Genomic DNA, 22,500 nt, shown 5'->3' on the forward strand with positions numbered 1-22,500 from the left:
CTCTGTGTGTCTCTGTGTGTCTCTGTGTCTCTGTGTGTGTGTCTCTGTGTGTGTCTCTGTGTGTGTCTGTGTGTGTGTCTGTGTGTCTCTGTGTGTGTCTGTGTGTCTCTGTGTGTCTCTGTGTGTATCTGTGTGTGTCTCTGTGTGTGTCTCTGTGTGTATCTGTGTGTCTCTGTGTGTGTGTCTCTGTGTGTCTCTGTGTGTGTCTCTGTGTGTATCTGTGTGTCTCTGTGTGTGTGTCTCTGTGTGTCTCTGTGTGTCTCTGTGTGTCTCTGTGTGTGTCTCTGTGTGTGTCTGTGTGTGTCTCTGTGTGTGTGTCTCTGTGTGTCTCTGTGTGTCTCTCTGTGTGTCTCTGTGTGTCTCTGTGTCTCTGTGTCTCTGTGTGTGTGTCTCTGTGTGTGTGTGTGTCTCTGTGTGTGTCTGTGTGTCTCTGTGTGTGTGTCTCTGTGTGTGTGTCTCTGTGTGTGTGTGTGTGTGTGTCTCTGTGTGTGTCTGTGTGTCTGTGTGTGTCTGTGTGTCTCTGTGTGTCTCTGTGTCTCTGTGTGTGTGTCTCTGTGTGTGTCTGTGTGTCTCTGTGTGTGTTTGAACCCACTGAGTGACACAGAGCAGAGTGCTGTGGGATTTATGACCCAGCTGGGGCTCAGTAAAGTGGAAACTCTGCTCTAAGTTAAACTGAACAGAGACGCTGGGAGAAGCTGATGTTACTGAGTCACAGCTGACGGTGTCATCTGGCCGACGGGGAGTCGGACATGATGGACATGATGGACATGAGGAGGGTTCTCACAAAGACACAGAAAGCAGGCCTTTACTTCAAGTAAACCTCTTCACCCTTGGTGCGGCTGCAGGTTCAGCTCACAGCTCGGCAGCAGCGTGTCGGGTCGTTCTGGGTCAGTTCTGGGTCAGTTCTGGGTCAGTTCTGGGTCACACCCCTCCATGGTTCAGCTGAGCAGGTGTGATGAGGCCGTCCTGGCGCGGCGCTCACACAGCGGATGTTGAGTCTGTGGTCTGCACTGATGTAAACGAGGAGCAGAGTCATGGCCTGACTCCTCAGCTGATGCTCTTCCTCCTGGTCTCTGGACAGGAAGTGGCTCTGGTCTGTTTACAGGCGCTCAGCTGTTCCTGAGGGGTCAGCACAAACACTCCGTGTAAATGTTTGCTTCACAGTTTCTGTCCCATAGATGATGTTTCCTGAGTGTCTCCTATTTGTCCCTGAAGGTCCCTCCATCACGTTCTGATCCAACAATGATCATATGAGCATGTGCAGCAGCACTGATAGTTTTCATTGGTTCTTGTTTGACTTCCTGTTTGTGATGTCATCCTGCAGCACCCTCAGAGTCTCGTGTCCCTCCTGTCGTCCTGCTGAGGTGTCTTCGAGGCTGAATCTGTGTCTCCAGGTGAGGCAGCACCTCCTGACCACATCATCCTTATTTCTCCTCTGCTCCTCCTGCTGCTTCTCCCTCTGCTCCTGCTGCTCCTCCTGCTGCTTCTCCCTCTGCTCCTGCTGCTCCTCCTGCTGCTTCTCCTCTGCTCCTGCTGCTCCTGCTGCTCCTCCCTCTGCTTCTCCTGCTGCTCCTCCCTCTGCTCCTCCTGCTGCTCCTCCTCCTGCTCCTGCTCCTCCTGCTGCTCCTCCCTCTGCTCCTGCTCCTCCTGCTGCTCCTCCTGCTGCTCCTCCCTCTGCTCCTGCTCCTCCTGCTGCTCCTCCTGCTGCTCCTCCCTCTGCTCCTCCTCCACCTCCTGCTGCTCCTCCCCCTGCTCCTGCTGTTCCTCCCTCTGCTCCTCCTCCTCCTCCTGCTGCTCCTCCTCCTGCTCCTCCTGCTGCTCCTCCTCCTGCTCCTCCTGCTGCTCCTCCTCCTGCTCCTCCTGCTCCTCCTGCTCATGCTGCTGCTCCTCCTGCTGCTCCTCCTGCTCATGCTGCTGCTCCTCCTGCTGCTCCTCCTCCTGCTCATGCTGCTGCTCCTCCTCCTGCTCCTCCTGCTCATGCTGCTGCTCCTCCTCCTGCTCCTCCTGCTCCTCCTCCTGCTCCTCCTGCTCCTCCTGCTGCTCCTCCTCCTGCTCCTCCTGCTCCTCCTGCTGTAGGGGTTGTGTGTGTGTTGTGTTGCTGGTTGTTTGTGGTCCTCGTCTCCTGCTGGGACCTTTCTTTCCTTATGAGGTGTCCTTGGTGCATTCTTTGCTTCTCTCGGAGTTTGGTTCCAGAAGATAAGCGCAGTAAACAGAGGGCTCCTATAAAAACACATCAGAGTGCACGCCGGCTGAGTCCAGACTAAACACTCCGAGCTCCTTCTTATCTCGTTAAAGGAGCGTCACTCACGGAAGGATCTGTTGGCCTAACCCGCTTCAGCTCCAAGTATCAGACGGAATGAAAATAAGAGCCGAACATTTAAAGCTGCAGAACCTTTAATGAAGACCGCCTCAGACCGCCTCAGACCACCTCAGTCCACCTCAGACCGCCTCAGACCGCCTCAGACCTAATCAATCCATTCACACATATGTTGATGAAGCTTCTCAGTCATCCAGGTCATCATTCGTAGAGCAGGTTGAAGCGAGGCGTCTGGACTTGTAGAGTTTTCTTGAAGACGTTTCTCTGCTCATCCATCAGCTTCATCAGTTCTAACTGTTTGGGGGGAAACATGGTTTATATGTGGTCACAGACCTCAGTGGGTGGGTCTGGGTCAAACCTACAAATGTTTCCATGGTTACCTGTGAGGGTCTGGCTGACTGGGCCAGGTGTGTCTAATGACTATGAGACTGCCTGAGGGGGACAGGTGGACAGTCCTTTGTCCTTGCTGTGATCATGTGACTTGGAGTGAAGCTTCCTGGGATGGATGGAAGCTGCTGTCTGTGGTAGAAAGATGATGTCTGAGGTCTCCACCTCTGTTAAGGGAAGGTTCTTCCAGCTTCACATAGATGCTTCCTGACTCCTCTTTAGACCATCTGTCCTCTCTGTCTAGGATGTGGACATTGTTGTCCTCAAAGGACTGTCCTCTGTCTCTGAGGTGGAGGTGAACAGCTGAGTCTTGTCCTGAGGAGGTGGCTCTCCTGTGCTGAGCCATTCTTCTGTGGAGTGGTTGTTTAGTTTCTCCAATGTACAGATCAGAGCATTCCTCACTGCACTGGACTGCATATATCACATTGCTGTGTTTCTCCCTGGGAGTCTGATCCTTCAGGTGAACCAGTCTCTGTCTCAGTGTTGTCATGGTTGTTGAAGATCCTACGTCTTCAAGAAAACTCGCCTTGCTTCAGTCTTCTCTACGTTCACAATATATGGTCAAAGGTTTGTGGACAGCCTGTCCTCCATGTTTCTGGTTCTGTCCATCAACATCTGATGAAAACAGAACCTGTGTGTGTGTGCGCTGTGTGTGGAGTCGGTGTTGGAGGTTGGCGTCGTGGACTTTCTCTGAGTTGACTGTAAGTATTCTGAGGATCAAGGATGTCTTCCTGGGTTAGGGTGGCGGGCGGGCTGTGATCAGATGTGGAGGGCTGTGACAGCTGTAGCTGTTTCCAATCAGTGCTGCTCCAAACATCCACGCCATATGTTGAAATAACAAATTCCAGAGTTTACATTAAACGTTCCTCTTTCAAACACAGTAATCAGCAGCAGTACATCACCGGGACCCAGGGGGGGCCCAGGGGGGCCCAGAGGGCCCAAGGGGGCCCCAGGGGGGGTCTGTGTGTCCTTGGTGTTTGACAGGAATGTTACAGCATGCAGCCGAGGGTGTGTGTGTCTGTGTAGTGTTAGTGTTAGTGCAGGACCACCACAGTGCTGCACAGCCACAAGTCTGTGGACGGCAGATTTTCAAACTGCAGCTTTATAATGACGGATTCACTTTGTCCTCACATGCAGGAGGGACACACAGACAGCCTCCTGTCCCACAGTTTAGTTCATCAATTATTTTAAATGGTTGTTTTCTCTAAGCTGAAGATTCTAAACATCGTTTGCTGCCACAGCTGCAGCTGCCCTCCATGAAACATGAGACACAGCTCCACCTGCCAGGCTCCAGGCTCTGAGCTGGTGCTGAACCAGGTTTGGTTCTGTCCAATCAGAGTCCAGTCAGGAAGTGCTGTCAGTTCTGTCCAATCAGAGTCCAGTCAGGAAGTGCTGTCAGTTCTGTCCAATCAGAGTCCAGTCAGGAAGTGCTGTCAGTTCTGTCCAATCAGAGTCCAGTCAGGAAGTGCTGTCAGTTCTGTGTCTGTTGCTTCATGAAGACTTTTCTGCTTTGATCAGTTTGTTTCAGTCCAAGTGTGTTTATGCTCATATTGTCCTCACAGAGACACAACAGTCCTCTACACACATGCTAGCTGCTACATGCTAGCTGCTACATGCTAACTGCTACATGCTAGCTGTCAGAGAGCCTCAGCAGCTTTGATCTGATTGGTTGATGTTGGCTTGAGATGATGGACAGATGGTTTGTCCAATCAGCTGCAGAGTCTCGTGTCCTTACAGACAGGTTGTGGTTTTGTTGCCACTCTGTTTTGTGTGGTTTCCTGTTGGAGGCTGTGTCAGGTGAGCGGCGTGCGCCTGCTTTCATCTGTGACCTGTGTGCCGTCTGATTGGCCGGATGAACCCCGCTCATATGCAGCGTGTGCAGAGCTCTTTGTTCAAACATGTGCGCTCAAGATGTGACTCTGCCTGTCCACTCTGCATCATTCAGGGTCAGTCCTGATTAGGGGCCAGGAGCCCCGGGGCAGATCTGCTCTTGGTGGGTCGTCTGACGACAGTGTGAGCAGCAGCTGTGAGCTCGGTGGAGCGCTTCTAAGTGTTGTTGGAGGACGTTTGTGGATTTTAATGATGCAGTTATTGTGAAGTTTAACCGTTTAAAGTCCTCAGTGCTTCCAGCTGTGCAGGTAATCTCAGTCTGAGACCGTCAGTTCCACTGTGTGTGTGTGTGTGTGTCTGTGTGTGCGTCCTGCCTGCACTTTGGAGGAGTGGTTGCCAGGAAGTTGTAGAAATATTCCTCATTACAGTATCTGGAGTTAGGTGTGTGTGTGTGTGTGTGTGCTGCTCAGAGATCCTCGCTGGCCTCCGGCCGACCTCCGTGGAGCCATCTGGCCTGTGCTGTCATCAGTGAGAGTCTGTGAGGAAATCCTTCAGATCCGGATCCACCTCCCTCCGGTCAGGGCCGTGCATCTGATTTCAGCTCGGACCAAGCAGCGGGGCCCCTCGCTCTTCACCATCTAACACTGAAGCAGAAACTCTGGCTACATAAACAGAGCTGGAGGTTGGTGTAAACAGAGCCTGATGGGTGAACGCTGCCCTCCATCAGCCCCACACACACACACGGCGCTCACTCCTGGGGCCTCTTGTTGTTTGGCAGGCTGTAACTGTGTTGTGTGTGTGTGTTGGGGGGGGGGGGGTGCACACATGTTGACACACACACAGGCTTCATGCCGTCCAATAAAAGTCAGCCTGTGTGTACAGTGTGAGCGCCGCCTTCATGCTATGTGGACTCATGAAAATAATCACAAGGTGGAATGTTATGGTCCACAGCCTTCCACCTCCAGGGGCTAATCCAGCTGCTAATTAGCTAGCTTTTCTTTTGAAAGGTGCTTTATTAGCTCATGGGACAGTGCTAACAGCAGTGTGGCTAAGTGTTAGCTGGTTGGCTGTGATCAGCTGGCGAAGCTTAGCTTGCTTGCTGGTTAGCTTCAGCCACAGATGAACAAACCCAACATGAGCTGTTTTAGTCACTCATCAGACTGTGTTTTGGTAGCATTAGCATGCGATCACGCTAAGCTTAGCCTGCTAGCTGTAACGTAGCTAAAGTGTGAAGACCTGACTACCTGCTGATGCTCAGGTGAACAGTGCACAGAGAAGTGTTCAGGACACAGCTGGAGGAGTCACCGACTCCCAGCATGCTTCACTGCAGATAAGAGTATCTGTGTCTGTGTAAGATGGTGCTGGTGGAGTGAACGCAGCCATGCTGAGGCTTTGTTGTGCTGTGTGTCAGCAGCTGTGTGTGTGTGTTGGACACAGATGTCTCTCACATAGTTTCAGCACTGTGAATAAAGCTGGAGGACCATTATCTCTGCAGGACGTCAGGAGGGGAAACACGGAAAGCAGAGACTTGAAGGTGCCATGAGGCTTGGATGTGGTGGAAGTCAGCGGGTTTCACAGGTCATCTCTCAGAGAACCTGGTTTAAAATAGTTCCTGGGTCACCTGACCTGTGATGTGGCCAGACGGCGTCTGCTGGCCGCAGATCACAGGAAGTGGCGCCGTGAGGCGTGAGCGGAGCCAGATGGAGCTGACGGGATGACTCTGAGGTCTGCGGGCTGACGGGCTGCGGAGTTCTCTGGAACCAGCAGCACACTGAGGGAGTTCTGATCCGTCACCACTTGGCACAGTCAGCAGCGCTTCATCTTCTGAGGAAGACAAACGCAGCGTTTCCTGGAAGGACGCACGGCAGAATCGTTTTACATGAGCATCATTCTCTGTGTTCCACAGCCGTGAATCACAGCTGCAGCTCCTCTGATGGACACCAGATGACCTGACAGACAGACAGGCGGTCCTAATGGACTTCTGCTTTCTGCTGTAAAGTCGGGGACTCTCTTTAGGAGCCAGGGCCCCCCAGTGGACAGCGGGGGAACTGCAGTTTGCTGCTGTGAGAGTAAAACATGTCGTTGAGAGGCTGCGGAGCGCCGAGTGTCTCCATGCTGCCTCCTCAAGACGGTTTAGACATGGAACTACTCATCCTGCTTTAACATGTCCCAAATATCCAGAAATGTTTCATAAATAAAAAACAGGACGAAATAATCAGCTGATCTTCTTCACAGAGCTCGTGATGCCATCATCTGCAACAATCAGCTTCAATCACTTCCTGTTTCTTAAGGGTGTGGCCTTCACGCCTCGCTCTGATTGGATGAAACTCTTCTGTCTACATTTGCAGGTCCTCAGTGGTCTCTGGGGTCAGAGGTCACACTGTTCTGCTGTGAGTTATCATCAGGCTGGATGATTTATCGTCTGTATCTGGCGCTGTGGGGATGAGCTCATGACTGACTGCCCTGCAGCAGACGCCCTCTGAATGTAGTGTGCATCTCAGAAATGTGATGAGGCCACACCGAGCTTCCCAAATCACCACTGAGGGGGGGGGGGCAGCAGTGATGTATTTAACAGAATCTGCAGGTGATCAGACCCGTTAATCAGAATCAGAATCAGAATCAGAATCATGTTTATTGCCATGTAAGTGAAGGGGGTTCACATTACTAGGAATTTGCCTTAGTGATTGGTGCATACAAAGAACATATAACAATTAACATGCAATAAGATAAAAACTAAAATAAAATTAAGTAAATAAACTAAAGTAAGGCTAAATTTACATGACAGACATGGTGTAACAGACATACAATGAACAGAACATAAAATACTGTGCAGATGAAATGGTAAACATAGACCCTTATATGATCGAATGGAACAGTGTAATAATGTAATAATGTAACAGGTACCACATGGGTCGGTGAGGTGGTACTCGTGTGCAAGTAGTGCAAGATGGAGTAAACAGTGCAAATAGTCGTCATTGTGCAGTGACTATACTAAAGTGACCTTCTGAAGACAGTGCAGAGCAGTGCATTAATTACAGTTTAACAGTCCAACAGCAGAGGGGAAGAAGCTGTTCTTGTGGCGTGAGGTTCTGGTCCGAATGGACCGTAACCTCCTGCCTGAGGGGAGTGGCTCAAAGAGTCCGTGTCCAGGGTGAGAAGGGTCAGCTGTGATCCGACCTGCACGCCTCAGAGTCCTGGAGACGTACAGGTCCTCGATAGATGGCAGGCTGCAGCCGATCACCTTCTCAGCAGAGCGCACCACACGCTGCAGTCTGTGCCTGTCCCTGGCAGTGGCCCCAGCGTACCACACTGTGATGGAGGAGGTGAGGATGGACTCAATGATGGCCGTGTAGAACTGAACCATCATCCTGGCTGGCACCTTGAGTTTCCTCAGCTGCCGCAGGAAGTACATCCTCTGCTGGGCCTTTTTGATGAGGGAGCTGATGGTGAGCTCCCACTTGAGGTCCTGGGTGATGGTGGTACCCAGGAAGCGGAAAGAGTCCACTGTGGAGATGGGGGTGTCTGTCAGGGTGAGGGGGGGTGATGGAGCTGGCACTTTCCGAAAGTCTACTGTCATCTCCACTGTCTTCTGGGCATTCAGCTCCAGGTTGTTGTCAGCACACCAGGACACCAGACGGTCCACCTCCATCCTGTAGGCAGACTCATCCCCGTCTGAGATGAGTCCAATGAGGGTGGTGTCGTCAGCAAACTTAATCAGCTTGACAGACTGGTGGCTGGAGGTGCAGCAGTTGGTGTACAGGGAGAAGAGCAGAGGGGAAAGTACACAGCCTTGGGGGGTACCGGTGCTGATGGTCCTTGTGTCCGAGACATTCGTCCCCAGCCTCACATGCTGTCTCCTGTCTGTCAGGAAGTCAGTGATCCACCGGCAGATGGAGTCTGGAACATGCAGCAGGGACAGCTTGTCTTGGAGGAGAGCTGGGCGGATTGTGTTGAAAGCAGAGCTGAAGTCCACAAACAGAATCCTAGCATAGGTTCCCGGGGAGTCCAGATGCTGCAGGATGTAGTGAAGAGCCAGGTTGACAGCATCGTCCACAGATCTGTTGGCTCTGTAGGCGAACTGCAGGGGGTCCAGGAGGGGGGCCGTGATGGTCTTGAGGTGGGACAGTACCAGGCGCTCAAAGGACTTCATGACTACAGACGTCAGTGCCACAGGTCTGTAGTCATTAAGACCAGTGATCCTTGGTTTCTTGGGAACTGGAACAATGGTGGAGGATTTGAAGCAGGCTGGCACATGGCATGACTCCAGAGAGGTGTTAAAGATGTCTGTGAGCACTGGAGTCAGCTCATCTGCACAGTGTCTTAGGGAGGAGGGGGACACACCATCAGGTCCAGGAGCCTTGCAGGGGTTCAGTCTCCTGAACAGCCTGTTAACATCCTCCTCCAGGATTGAGAGGGCAGCTGAGGGGGAGGAGGAGGGGGGCAAGGAGGACTCTGATGGGGTATCTTTGATGTGGATGTGGATGTGGATTAAGAGTCAGACAGGACGGAGACTCCTGCATGCAGCGCTACACGCCCTCAACCCGCCGAGTCCAGTCACAGTTATTGACATCACCAAACAACAGCAATGGTTAACCTGTGGAGGAGCAGTGAAACGTCTTCAAGAAAACTCTACAGGTCCAGACGCCTCGCTTCGACCCTCCATCCACATGTGTTCGTCTTTCTGATCACAAAACCAAGCCAGGCTGAAGATGAAGACGGGTATTTTTCTCTTTGGAACACCAGATAATGGCTCCTTTCTCAGGCCACTTCCTGTTTCCTGTTTTCTCCCAGTTTCTGAATGATATCTAAACAACAACACGTCATCAGCTGCTAAACACACACAGACACACAAACATTCTGATGTGTGGAGGAGCTGACTGACTGCTGCTCGGCCCGGTTCAGCTGGTTCATCAGAGCAATCAGAGGCTAAATGAGCAGAAATCAGAGCATGGATCAACACAACATCAAGGCTTATGTAACTGTAATGGACACACACACACACACACACACTCACACACTCTCACACACACACACACACACACACACACACATGAAAGTATTGTCTAAAGTTGCTTTTAATGCAGCACATTCCTGAGGGCTAATCTAATGTGTTTGTAATGCAAAGCTGTGTGTCTGTGTGTGTGTGTCTGTGCGTGTGTCTGTGTGTGTGTCTGTGTGTGTGTCTGTGTGTGTCTGTGTGTGTGACCTCCAGATAGAAAACAGACCTCTTTCTTTGCATTTATGGCGGTTTTTGTTTTGCAGCAGGAAGAAAGAACCCCAGGAGCCATTCCATGATGGAGGGGAGGCCCGCTCTCATACTCTGCCTCATGGTTGCAGTGGGTTTCCATGGAAACGCCGCTCAGAAGACAGGTGGGTATGATTATGTAGTTATGGTTCAACTTCCCGCATACCAGCAGAGACAGGGTTACTGGGAGGTGCCCACAGTTCAACATTACATCAGCCTGTAACATCTGTACATTCACTTCACACACACACACACACACACACACACACAGCAGGTAGGTATGAAGTTCATCTTCACTGTGATCTTGAATGCAGCACCGTTATTAACCCTTCACCACACCGTTTGCTGCCACGCACACCATCAGTTCTGCTAAATATAGTTCTTCTGCTTAGTGTTAGGGTATGTTCTGTCTGTTCTGTTCTGTTCTGTTCTGTTCTGTTCTGTTCTGTTCAGTCTGTTCTGTTCTGTTCTGTTCTGTTCTGTTCAGTCTGTTCTGTTCAGTCTGTTCTGTTCTGTTCTGTTCTGTTCTGTTCTGTTCTGTTCTGTTCTGTTCTGTTCAGTCTGTTCTGTTCAGTCTGTTCTGTTCTGTTCTGTTCTGTTCTGTTCTGTTCTGTCTGTTCTGTCTGTTCTGTTCTGTCTGTTCTGTTCTGTTCTGTTCTGTTCTGTCTGTTCTGTCTGTTCTGTCTGTTCTGTTCTGTTCTGTTCAGTCTGTTCTGTTCAGTCTGTTCTGTTCAGTCTGTTCTGTTCTGTCTGTTCTGTTCTGTCTGTTCTGTTCTGTTCTGTTCTGTCTGTTCTGTTCTGTCCTGTTCTGTCTGTTCTGGTCTGTTCTGTCTGTTCTGTTCTGTTCTGTTCTGTCTGTTCTGTTCTGTTCTGTCTGTTCAGTCTGTTCTGTTCAGTCTGTTCTGTTCTGTCTGTTCTGTCTGTCTGTTCTGTTCTGTTCTGTTCTGTTCTGTTCTGTTCTTTCTGTTCTTTCTGTTCTGTTCTGTTCTGTTCTCTTCTGTTCTGTTCTGTTCTGTTCTGTTCAGTCTGTTCTGTCTGTTCTGTTCTGTTCTGTTCTGTTCTGTTCTGTCTGTTCTGTCTGTTCTGTCTGTTCTGTTCTGTCTGTTCAGTCTGTTCTGTTCTGTCTGTTCTGTCTGTTCTGTTCTGTTCTGTTCTGTTCTGTTCTGTCTGTTCTGTTCTGTTCTGTTCTGTTCTGTCTGTTCTGTTCTGTTCTTTCTGTTCTGTTCTGTTCTGTTCTGTTCTGTTCAGTCTGTTCTGTTCTGTTCTGTCTGTTCTGTCTGTTCTGTTCTGTTCTGTTCTGTTCTGTCTGTTCTGTCTGTTCTGTTCTGTCTGGTCTGTTCTGTTCTGTTCTGTTCTGTTCTGTCTGTTCTGTTCTGTTCTGTTCTGTCTGTCTGTTCTGTTCTGTTCTGTTCTGTTCAGTCTGTTCTGTTCAGTCTGTTCTGTTCTGTTCTGTTCTGTTCTGTTCTGTTCTGTTCTGTTCTGTTCAGTCTGTTCTGTTCAGTCTGTTCTGTTCTGTCCTGTCTGTTCTGTTCTGTCTGTCTGTTCTGTTCTGTTCTGTTCTGTTCTGTTCTGTTCTGTTCTGTTCTGTCTGTTCTGTCTGTTCTGTTCTGTTCAGTCTGTTCTGTTCAGTCTGTTCTGTCTGTTCTGTTCTGTTCAGTCTGTTCTGTTCAGTCTGTTCTGTTCTGTCTGTTCTGTTCTGTCTGTTCTGTTCTGTTCTGTTCTGTTCTGTCTGTTCTGTTCTGTTCTGTTCTGTTCTGTTCTGTCTGTTCTGTCTGTTCTGTTCTGTCTGTTCTGTCTGTTCTGTTCTGTTCTGTTCTGTCTGTTCAGTCTGTTCTGTTCAGTCTGTTCTGTTCTGTCTGTTCTGTCTGTTCTGTCTGTTCTGTTCTGTTCTGTTCTGTTCTGTTCTTTCTGTTCTGTTCTGTTCTGTTCTCTTCTGTTCTGTTCTGTTCTGTTCTGTTCTGTTCAGTCTGTTCTGTCTGTTCTGTTCTGTTCTTTTCTGTTCTGTTCTGTTCTGTCTGTTCAGTCTGTTCTGTTCTGTCTGTTCTGTTCTGTCTGTTCTGTTCTGTTCTGTCTGTTCTGTTCTGTTCTGTTCTGTTCTTTCTGTTCTGTTCTGTTCTGTTCTGTTCAGTCTGTTCTGTCTGTTCTGTCTGTTCTGTCTGTTCTGTTCTGTTCTGTTCTGTTCTGTCTGTTCTGTCTGTTCTGTTCTGTTCTGTCTGTTCTGTTCTGTCTGGTCTGTTCTGTCTGTTCTGTTCTGTTCTGTTCTGTCTGTCTGTTCTGTTCTGTTCTGTTCTGTTCAGTCTGTTCTGTTCAGTCTGTTCTGTCTGTCTGTTCTGTCTGTTCTGTTCTGTTCTGTTCTGTTCTTTCTGTTCTGTTCTGTTCTGTTCTGTTCTGTTCAGTCTGTTCTGTTCTGTTCTGTCTGTTCTGTTCTGTCTGTTCTGTCTGTTCTGTTCTGTCTGTTCTGTTCTGTCTGGTCTGTTCTGTTCTGTTCTGTTCTGTTCTGTCTGTTCTGTTCTGTTCTGTTCTGTTCTGTTCTGTTCTGTTCTGTTCTGTTCTGTTCTGTTCTGTTCTGTTCTGTTCTGAATATTAGAACATTGCAGGACAGGTTGGACTCCACACACTGTCCACAAGCTGTCCACAAGCTGTCCACATGCTGTCCACACGCTGTCCACAAGCTGTCCACGCGCTGTCCGCACACTGTCCACATGCTGTTCGCACACTGTCCCCATGCTGTCCACATGCTGTCCGCACACTGTCCCCATGCTGTCCACAAGCTGTCCATATGCTGTCCGCACACTGTCCCCATGCTGTCCACAAGCTGTCCACACACTGTCCACGCGTACCACAGGCTGCCCCCTCTTCTTCTGGCTTTCACGCATCACGACCGCCTCATCTCTTCGGTCAGTGAATCACGCTGAGTTCACCGCCGCCCACCACGCTCTGAGAGTTTTTCCTGTAGCACCCTGTGAGTTCTTATCTGCTGACGTGGCCTCCTCCTCTCAGTCTGCACTCAAGAGGCCGTAGCTGACATCGTCTTCATGGTGGACGGCTCGTGGAGCATCGGCATGGAAAACTTCCAGCAGATCCGTCAGTTTCTGTACACGCTGGTCAACAGCTTCGATGTCGACCCCGACCACGTCCGCATCGGCCTGGTCCAGTACAGCACCATTCCACGCACAGAGTTCCTGCTCAACACCTTCCAGAACAAGAAGGACATCCTGCAGTACATCAGCCAGCTGCCTTACATGGGCGGCGGCACCCAGACAGGCCACGGCTTGGACTTCATGTTGAAAAAGCACTTTGTGGAATCGGCCGGAAGCCGCAGCAGCCAGAAAGTTCCGCAGATTGCCGTGGTGATCACTGATGGTAAATCACAAGACGATGTGGCGTCTCACGCTGACAGTCTGAAGAAGAAGGGGATCGTTTTGTATGCAATTGGTATCAAAGAGGCAGATGAAGACCAGCTGAGAGAGATCGCCAATGAGCCGCACAGTCAGCACGTCTACAGCGTGTCGGACTTTGCTGCTCTGCAGGGAATTTCTCAGAGCATCGTCCAGACACTGTGCACGACTGTCGAGGAAGCCAAGCGGCAACTCCTGCAGCTGTCCCAAGGTAACGTGTCGCATCGCACAGGTAACGTTCTGAGGGAGGTTTGTGGCTTTTTTAAGGTTCCAGTGTCCCGTCCTGAGCAGTCTGGTTGGGCAGGTAGAGCATAAGACTCCTCCTTTCTTTTTCCAGGTGCAGCTCAGGGACTGTCCTGGTATTTAGAATGGACTCAGTGCTTGAAATTCTGCTGCTTGTTGGTCCATTGACTGTCTTCTCTCCCTCCTTTCCAGAATGTGCCCAGGCCACCACAGCTGACATCGTCTTCCTGATTGACGGCTCCTCAAGCATCGACGTTCAAAACTTCCAGGAAGTGAGGCGGTTCCTCCGAAGCGTCATCTCCGGCTTCGACATCGGACCTGACAAAGTCCGGGTTGGCGTGGCTCAGTACAGTGATGAACCGTTCCAGGAGTTCCTGCTGAAGGACCACATGGACAAACAGTCCCTGCTGGCTGAAGTGGACAGAATTCCTTATCGAATGGGCGGCACTGAAACGGGCGAGGCCATGGAATTCATCCTGTCTGAGTACTTCACAGAGGACGCGGGGAGCCGAGCCAAACAACGCGTTCCTCAGTTTGCTGTGGTCATCACAGATGGTGAGTCTGCAGATAACGTCACCGAGCCCGCCCAGCGCCTCAGAGAGCACGGAGTCATAGTGTTCGCCATCGGGGTGGGGAACTTCAACCAGGAGGAGCTGGAGTCCATCGCTAACCGTCCGCTTCATCGCTTCATGTTCACCATTGACAGCTACGCAGCTCTGCAGAGGCTGAAGGACGGTCTGCTGCAAACTGTCTGCATCTCCATAGAGAGCCAGAGGCAAGGTGAGGCTGCAGGAGGTGACACTCAGGGGTTAAATCTGAGAGAGGAGCACGGTGATAGTTTTAATGATGTACACAACAGAAGTGCACCTTTACAGCTGTTAGTCCACCTCACTGATGGCTGGCTGCAGCCACAGCTCAGTGTTTTAAAACTAAAAAAAACATCTGGATGTCATAAAATACCAGAAGCTCAGCTGACAGTGTATTATTCTGTTTTTGCCACATTTTTTCCCACATGTTTTTTGTGGCTCCGCTGCCACCAAAACATGAGACAGAAGTTCTCTGGAAAACTAAACTGGCAGTTTCTATGTGCACATAGAATCCAGACTGGCCACGTTGACTTCAGATGAACCAGTCTGCAGAACCACTTTCTGATGTTTGCCCTTTTCTTTCAGCTTTGGAAGAGAAGTTTGCAGACATCTTCTTCCTGGTGGACAGCGGCGTCTCTGCAGCAGAGTTCCAGCAGGTCAGGAGCATCCTTGTCCGGCTGGCCAACCAGCTCAACATCGGGGAGTCGGCCTACCGCCTTGGTGTGGCCCAGTACGCTCAAGACATGAAAGTGGAATTTCTTCTTAACGCCCACCAAACCAAAGACGAGACCTCCGTTGCTGTCAAGCGCCTCCGCCAGCGCAGAATTCAGCCCAATGAGCCTCGTAACCTGGGCAGCGCCCTGCGGTACGCCAGCACTCAGTTCTTCACCAGTGAGGCAGGAGGCCGGGCGGACCAGGGCTACCGCCAGTACCTGGTCGTCATGAGTGGGAAAGACTCGGATGATTCTGTGTACAAAGAGTCGCGTCTGATGAAGTCCCAGGGTGTAACTGTGATCGGAATGAGCCTCGGGGCCTCTATTAATGAAATGCGCGTGATAGCTACGTCACAGTACGTGTACGAGCTCCAGACCATCCCCAATCCAGTGCCTCTGCTGAGGGATATATTTGAAACGGAGGAGGCGGTCAGCACCGTGGCAGGTTAAAATGCTTCGTTATTATTATCTTTATTAAGTGAAGAGGTCAGCTGATTTGTGATTTATTTTTTAACCAAAAAAATCAAGATTTCCAGCTTCACAGCAGCGTTGGTGTCTCCTGAACATCAGGTCCTTCAGTCTACTACCGTTCAAAAGTTTGGGGGCTCCAGGCCAGTTCTACAGCTTCTCTGATCAGCAGAACAGATCAGCGGTGCTACATCATTTCACTTTTCTGATCATCAATGAGCCTTTTTACCACGATTAGCTAACACAATGTAGCATTAGAACGCAGTGATGGCTGCTGGGTAAGGGCCTCTGTATACCTTTGTATATTCCATTAAAAATCAGCCTTTCTAACTAGAAGAGTCATTCACCACATTAACAATGTCCAGACTGTAGTCTGATTACTTTAATGTTATCTTTACTGGAAAAAAAAGAAAAAAGATTTTTCCAAGTGACCCCAACCTTTTGAACGCTAGTGTACATTTGTGCCAAATATCAGTGTGAGCCAGCAGGATGTAGCTGTGTACAGAAAGCCTCGCTGGAGTCATCCCTCATGTTGTTCTGAATGACTGAGTGGCTGAACAGTGGACCCGTGTTGATTCTGGTTCTGGCTCCTTCCACAGATTGCAAAGCTGCCAAACTGGCAGACATCGTGTTCATTGTTGACGAGTCAGGAAGCATCGGAACCCCCAACTTCCAGCTGGTGCTCTCTTTCCTGCATTCGACTGTCAGCGGCCTGGAAATCGGTCAAAACAGAGTCCGAGTGGGCATCGTCACGTACAACGACAAGCCCGCGGCTCAGGTCTACCTCAACTCCTTCGATGACGTGAGCGAGCTGCTGAAGTTCATCAAGATCATACCGTACCATGGAGGTGGTACCAACACCGGCGCGGCCCTGAAGTTCACCCGGGAGCAGATGTTCATCCCAGAGAGAGGCAGCAGGAAGGATAAGGGAGTCCAGCAGGTGGCAGTGGTGATCACAGACGGTGAGTCCCAGGACAACGTGACCAAAGCAGCAGCTGACCTCCGCCGCGCTGGTGTTACCGTTTACTCTGTAGGAATCAAAAATGCCAAAAGGGCCGAGCTGGTGAAGATGGCATCTTATCCTCCCAACAAGCACGTCTTCATCGTGGACAACTTTGATAAGCTGAGACCTCTGGAGCAGAACCTGACCAAAACTCTGTGCCAGAACATCATTCGTCAGGCAGTCTCAGTCAACACCAGAAGGACTGGCATCAAAGAAGGTCAGAGCTCTGGATCCCTGAACGTTTGGTGGGTTTTTGGGAGCGGTCTCTTAATATGTTTGCTCTGTCTTTGCAGGCTGCGTGCAGACGGACGAAGCAGACATCTTCTTCCTCATTGATCACTCAGGAAGCATTCTTCCCACAGACTTCCTGGACATGAAGAAGTTCATCATCGCGTTTCTTCACACCTTTCGAATTGGACCACAACATGTGCGCCTGGGGGTCGCCAAATACGCAGATTCACCAAAATTAGAATTCGATCTGACGACCTACGCAGACATAAAGACGCTGGAGAAAGCTGTGCTGGGAATCCGACAGTTAGGAGGCGGGACGGAGACGGGAAGAGCGCTGGAATTCATGGTTCAACACTTTAAGAATGCGATGACCTCTCGTGGACACAAAGTCCCAGAGTACCTGGTGGTCATCACCGATGGAAAGTCTTCTGACAAGGTCAAAGTTCCTGCAGAAAAACTGAGGGCGCAGGGCATCGTCGTCTACGCCATCGGCGTGAAAAGTGCAGATGTGGAGGAGCTGCGAGAGATTTCTGGAGATGAGAAGAGGACTTTCTTTGTGAATAACTTCGATGCTCTGAAGCCCATCAAGGATGACATCATCACGGACATCTGCTCTAAAGACGGTGAGGACACGTCTCACATTCTGTACTCTGTGGCAGGTAGGACAGAGCAGTTAAGGTGGATGTTTCTCTAGGACATCACTGTTACGAAGTACGCCCCCTGGTGGCTCAGCTCAGTGCAGGCTGACTCTGGATCCATGTCCAATGGTCAGGTCAGCTGCAGAGGAGACAGTCCATCTACTGCAGAGCTGCTGTCACTGCAGCTGATGGAGCCGCCTGATTGGTTCAAACCTCAGAGACAGAAACACCATCCGTGTTGTAGTAGATGGAGGAGACATGTTGGAGGAACTGTTTATAAAATGTTCAGAGTAACAACAACCACTGTAGAAATGTAGAGGAGCAGAGAGAACAGAGAGCAGCAGGAGATGGAGGAGGAGTCTGAAGTCTGCTCTGAGAGCTTTACAGTACAGTAAAGGAGTATAAATACTTAGTTACATTCCAGTTACATTCCAGCACTGGATACTACACCAGGCTCTAACATAACATGTGTTGTTCTGTCTGCAGCGTGCAAAGACATACCCGGCGACCTCCTGTTCTTGATTGACAGCTCTGGCAGCATCTACCCAAAGGACTATGACAAAATGAAAGACTTCATGAAAGTCCTGATTAGTAAGTCCCACATCGGGCGGAACGAGGTGCACGTTGGTGTGGTGCAGTACAGCACCACCCAGCAGCTCCACTTCCCGCTGAACCGCTTCTACACCAAAAAAGACATGACAACCGCCATCGACAGCATGCAGCAGGTGGGTGGAGGTACACACACGGGCGAGGCCATCACGTACGTGTCTCAGTTCTTTGATTCAGCCAGAGGAGGACGTCCGGACCTGAGGCAGCAGCTCGTGGTGATCACAGACGGCGAGTCCCAGGATGAAGTCAAAAGTCCTGCCATGGCTCTGAGGGCCAAGGGGGTGGTGGTGTACAGCATTGGTGTGGTGGACGCCAACACGACCCAGCTCCTGGAGATCTGTGGGTCCCCGAACAGGATGTATTCTGAACGGGACTTTGATGCTCTGAAGAACTTGGAGAAGGAGGTGGGCTTGATGCTCTGTGATCCAGAGAGAGGTGAGAGGAGACCGGATGGTCTCCCCGTCTTTTATCCTCATCATCATGTACGATAAGCACAGACCTGATGTGTTGCTCTTTTCTTACTGTCCGTTCACAGACTGTAAGAAGACAGAACGAGCGGACATCCTCTTCCTGGTGGACGGCTCCACCAGCATAAATAAGACTGAGTTTGCAAGCATGAAGACGTTCATGCACTCGGTGGTGAACCAGTCCACCGTTGGCAAAGACCTGACTCGCTTTGGCGTCATCCTCTACTCCACAGATCCCAAATCTGTCTTCACACTGAACCAGTACAGCTCCAGGCAAGAGGTGTCCAAAGCTATAGCAGACCTGACGCCCCCTACAGGAGACACCTACACCGGCGAGGCTTTAAAGTACTGCTTAGACTTCTTTAAAGCTGAAGTCGGAGGTCGGGCGGCCCTGCAGGTGCCTCAGATTCTGATGGTGATCACAGATGGTGACGCTACAGACCGGTACAATTTGGAAAAACCGTCTAAGGTGCTCAGAGACAACGGGATCAGTGTCTTCAGCATTGGTGTGGAAGGAGCCATCAGGGAGCAGCTGGAGATCATGGCTGGTCATGACGAGTCCAAAGTATTCTATGTAGACAATTTCAAGGCCCTGGAAACTCTCTACAAGAACATCAGTCAGGTCCTCTGCAATTCCACCAAGCCAGGTAAGAGGCAGCAGGTCTTCATCGCTCCTGGTCTCGCTTCATCGAAACATGTTTAGCAGAGTGTAGGCGGTGCAGCTGATCGTCCTCTCTTTGCTTTTGCAGTTTGTGAAAAACAGCGGGCGGACCTGGTCTTTCTCCTGGATCAGTCGGGAAGTATTGGTCAGAGCGACTATGTCATCATGAAGAACTTCACTGTAGACTTGGTGAACAGCTTCAATGTCAGTGAAGATCTGGTTCGTGTTGGACTTGCACAATTCAGCAGCGAGTTCCAGGATGAGTTCTACCTCAACAAGCTCTACACCAACCAGGCAGTGTCCCAGCACATCTTGGGAATGCGGCAGCTTGGTGGAGGAACCAACATCGGAAAGGCCCTGTATGCCATCAAGGATTACTTTGAGGCACTGCATGGAGGCCGTAGACCTGCTGGTATCTCCCAGAATCTGGTGCTGATCACAGACGGCGAATCGCAGGATGACGTTGAAGAGGCTGCTGACCAACTCCGGAAGCTAGGAATTGAGATATTTGCCATTGGCATTGGAGACGTCCACGATCTGGAGCTGCTGCAGATCACACGCACCCCAGAGAGGATGTTCACCGTGGAGAACTTCGGCAGCTTGGAAAACATTAAGCAAAAAGTGGTCGACACTATCTGCAAGTCTAAACCCATCGTGGATCCACCCGGTGAGTGTCAGAGTCTGACGTTTCCTCTCTGTTTGTTCGTTCCCTCCAAAAGACGAATGTCTCTCTCCCTACAGACTGCACCATTGACATCGCCATGGGATTTGATGTTTCCGGAGCACGCGGCGAGACTCTGACCAGCCGCCACGCTAAGCTCCAGACCTTCCTGCCTGAGATCGTCCATTACATCTCCTCGATTCAAGGCTTGTGCTGCACGGGCAAAGAACCCATCAAGACCAACATCGGCTTCCGGGTGGTGGGTGGTAGTGGTCAGCTGCTGCACGACTTCAACTTTGAGGGCTACAGTGAGGCCGTGGTGCGGAAAGTCATGACCCTGACCTTACCTGAGGAAACCCGCTTCAACAGGGCACTGCTGAAATCCTTCCAGGAGAAGTTTAAAGCTCAGTCCGGAGCTGGCGTGAAGGTGAGGGTGAGCCGTACCAGGCCTCCAGCTCAGCTGGTAGGCTGGCCTGTGCTGAGGGCAGGTCCCCTCTCTGTCCCTCTAGTGTTTGACTGACGGAGGTCAGTCCTGTCAGAGACCACAGTCATAGTTTCTGGTTTCCTACAAACTGTGAAATTCTTTAATTAGCTTCTGCTGAGCTGAATAGACTCCCCAGGTTTGTAGTTCTGTGTTTATTAGACCGCTGAGAAAATGAAGTCAGGAAAATGAGTCCCAACGGGTTTTCATATGTTGAAACCTTCTGGATCCCATCGTGCTGCTCGCTGAAGCCAAACCACAGACCTGGCTCCAGCAGCATTAAACGCGCCCGCTCAGTGTTTGCATGTTGGACTGGAAGAGAACAGCTCAGCAGCACTTTACTGTCACCCAGAGTTAATGTGAGCTAACGTCAGTGTGGCCCGTCCCTCAGGTGCTGGTGGTCTTCTCTGACGGACTGGATGAGAGTGTGATCGCTCTGGAGCAAGAATCCGAGCTGCTGCGAAAGTCTGGTAAAAACCTGCCGGTGCACAGGTCCCTGTTCACAAACGAACCGTGCTCTGATCATACGTGTGTCTGCAGGCGTCAGCGCTCTGCTGATGGTGGCTCTGGACGGAGTTCGTGACACCACCCAGCTGCAGATGGTGGAGTTTGGTCGAGGCTTCAACTACAAAAATCCTCTGAGCATCGGCATGCCGAGCGTCGGCAGCACCATCCTCAAACAGATCGTAAGTGTCTCCGCAGGTGAAACACAGCAGCCACAGACACGTAGTGACGCCAGCTGCGTCAGAGCTGTGTGAATAATTAACCCTCATTTTATCCAATAATCAGTGACCAGACTCCACTGAAAGGACTTTTACTGTATTTCTCTAAGTGTCCTCTACAAATGATGAGCAGAGCTCTGCTGCAGCTTCTTATGGACACACACATGTACAAACACAGCATAACACACATTCAGCATGGACAGCAGCACTGACAGTGACCGTGATGGGAGTGACGCTGGTGAGGTCAGCCTCGGAGCGGCCTGAGGTCAGCCTCGGAGCGGCCTGAGGTCGGCCTGAGAGCGGCCACGGAGCGGCCTGAGGTCGGCCTCGGAGCGGCCTGAGGTCGGCCTGAGAGCGGCCACGGAGCGGCCTGAGGTCGGCCTGAGGTCGGCCTCGGAGCGGCCTGAGGTCGGCCTGAGGTCGGCCTGAGAGCGGCCTGAGGTCGGCCTCGGAGCGGCCTGAGAGCGGCCTGAGGTCGGCCTCGGAGCGGCCTGAGGTCGGCCTGAGAGCGGCCACGGAGCGGCCTGAGGTCGGCCTGAGGTCGGCCTCGGAGCGGCCTGAGGTCGGCCTCGGAGCGGCCTGAGAGCGGCCTGAGGTCGGCCTCGGAGCGGCCTGAGGTCGGCCTGAGAGCGGCCACGGAGCGGCCTGAGGTCGGCCTCGGAGCGGCCACGGAGCGGCCTGAGGTCGGCCTCGGAGCGGCCTCAGAGCGGCCTGAGGTCGGCCTCGGAGCGGCCTCAGAGCGGCCTGAGGTCGGCCTGAGGTCGGCCTCGGAGCGGCCTGCAGGCTTGGAGTCAAGAGTGTGATGAGAATCAGAGAAAAGTTTTCTCATGTTCAAACATGAAAACATAAAAAAACCCTCAGGGACGTGTTGACTGAGAAAGTATGCTAATTATCCAGACAGGCAAACAGTCACCACTGGCAGAGGAACAAAGCAGTCCAGTGCGCACACACACACACACACAGTGTGAGCGCTGCAGTGAAGCAGACTGATGTGTGTTTCCTTTCTCTCAGGACACCGTGTCGGATCGAGAGTGCTGCAACGTCATGTGTAAGTGCTCCGGACATGAAGGCATCCGCGGCTTACGGGGCCCCCCGGGGTCAAAGGTGACTGACACACACACACACATACACACACAGACACACACCTTTAAACCTTTAAACATGATGCCTGGAACGTGTCAGGAGCAGGCTGAGAGCCAGCAGCTGCCCAGGCTGGTCTCAGACTCGGGTCTGTGTAGTTCAAAGTGAGGCCGGGCTTCTCATTAAGTCCCATTCTGCATGCATTCCAGGGTCGCAGTTAGGTGTATTCAGTTACAGGACAGAGGCTGAGAGGAACAGGGACGTGAGCCGAGCCTGAAAACCTGCGACGCCTGCAGCCTGCATCCGGCTGTGATGAAGCTCGAAGCTCAGAGGGGCTGAAGGATGATTAATGGGAGGAGGAAGGAAAACAAATACTCCATTTGTGCCTTTATTTAGTTTAAATGAAACCATGTGAGAGGTTGCAGTGTGTGAAACATGAGACACAACAACACACAAATACACACTCATAAGGCACGAAGGGCCCGGAGCCCGTGGTTCACTGTCTGTACAGTGTTCAGAAGTGTAACAGTCATAATGTTTAATGGTCACATCATCTTCTTGTTTATTTAAAAATGAAATCGAAGCAGAAGCTGAAGGTGATTTTTATTGTCTTCACAAACAGGGTCCTTCAGGACAGAAGGGATACCCCGGCTACCCCGGAGAGGAAGGCGTCGCTGTAAGTGCTGCTTCATTCACACACTCCAAATACATCATCATCATCATCATCATCATCATCACCGTCAGTGCCAACTCTCTCTC

At 51.1% G+C, this 22,500-nt stretch overlaps 1 protein-coding gene across 3 annotated transcripts in view; it reads left to right on the forward strand.

Annotated features, from left to right (window-relative positions):
• col6a4a (collagen, type VI, alpha 4a) overlaps nucleotides 1–22,500 on the forward strand; it is a 37,604-nt gene that overhangs the window by 3,475 nt on the left and 11,629 nt on the right. For 2 of the 3 annotated variants that reach the window (XM_028425019.1, XM_028425020.1), the window contains exons 2-16: nucleotides 1,325–1,394; nucleotides 9,797–9,904; nucleotides 12,780–13,388; nucleotides 13,613–14,200; nucleotides 14,593–15,165; nucleotides 15,788–16,408; nucleotides 16,485–17,045; nucleotides 17,547–18,104; nucleotides 18,205–18,783; nucleotides 18,886–19,464; nucleotides 19,539–19,885; nucleotides 20,331–20,409; nucleotides 20,480–20,625; nucleotides 21,673–21,765; nucleotides 22,364–22,417. In XM_028425019.1, coding sequence (XP_028280820.1) covers nucleotides 9,826–9,904; nucleotides 12,780–13,388; nucleotides 13,613–14,200; nucleotides 14,593–15,165; nucleotides 15,788–16,408; nucleotides 16,485–17,045; nucleotides 17,547–18,104; nucleotides 18,205–18,783; nucleotides 18,886–19,464; nucleotides 19,539–19,885; nucleotides 20,331–20,409; nucleotides 20,480–20,625; nucleotides 21,673–21,765; nucleotides 22,364–22,417 — 5,466 coding nt within the window. In that variant the 5' untranslated portion in view covers nucleotides 1,325–1,394; nucleotides 9,797–9,825. The remainder of the gene's footprint in view (nucleotides 1–1,324; nucleotides 1,395–9,796; nucleotides 9,905–12,779; nucleotides 13,389–13,612; nucleotides 14,201–14,592; nucleotides 15,166–15,787; nucleotides 16,409–16,484; nucleotides 17,046–17,546; nucleotides 18,105–18,204; nucleotides 18,784–18,885; nucleotides 19,465–19,538; nucleotides 19,886–20,330; nucleotides 20,410–20,479; nucleotides 20,626–21,672; nucleotides 21,766–22,363; nucleotides 22,418–22,500) is intronic. The other variant, XM_028425021.1, reaches the window with a different exon arrangement.

Source organism: Parambassis ranga, chromosome 16 (genome assembly GCF_900634625.1).
Source record: "Parambassis ranga chromosome 16, fParRan2.1, whole genome shotgun sequence".
NCBI classification, from domain to species: domain Eukaryota; kingdom Metazoa; phylum Chordata; class Actinopteri; family Ambassidae; genus Parambassis; species Parambassis ranga.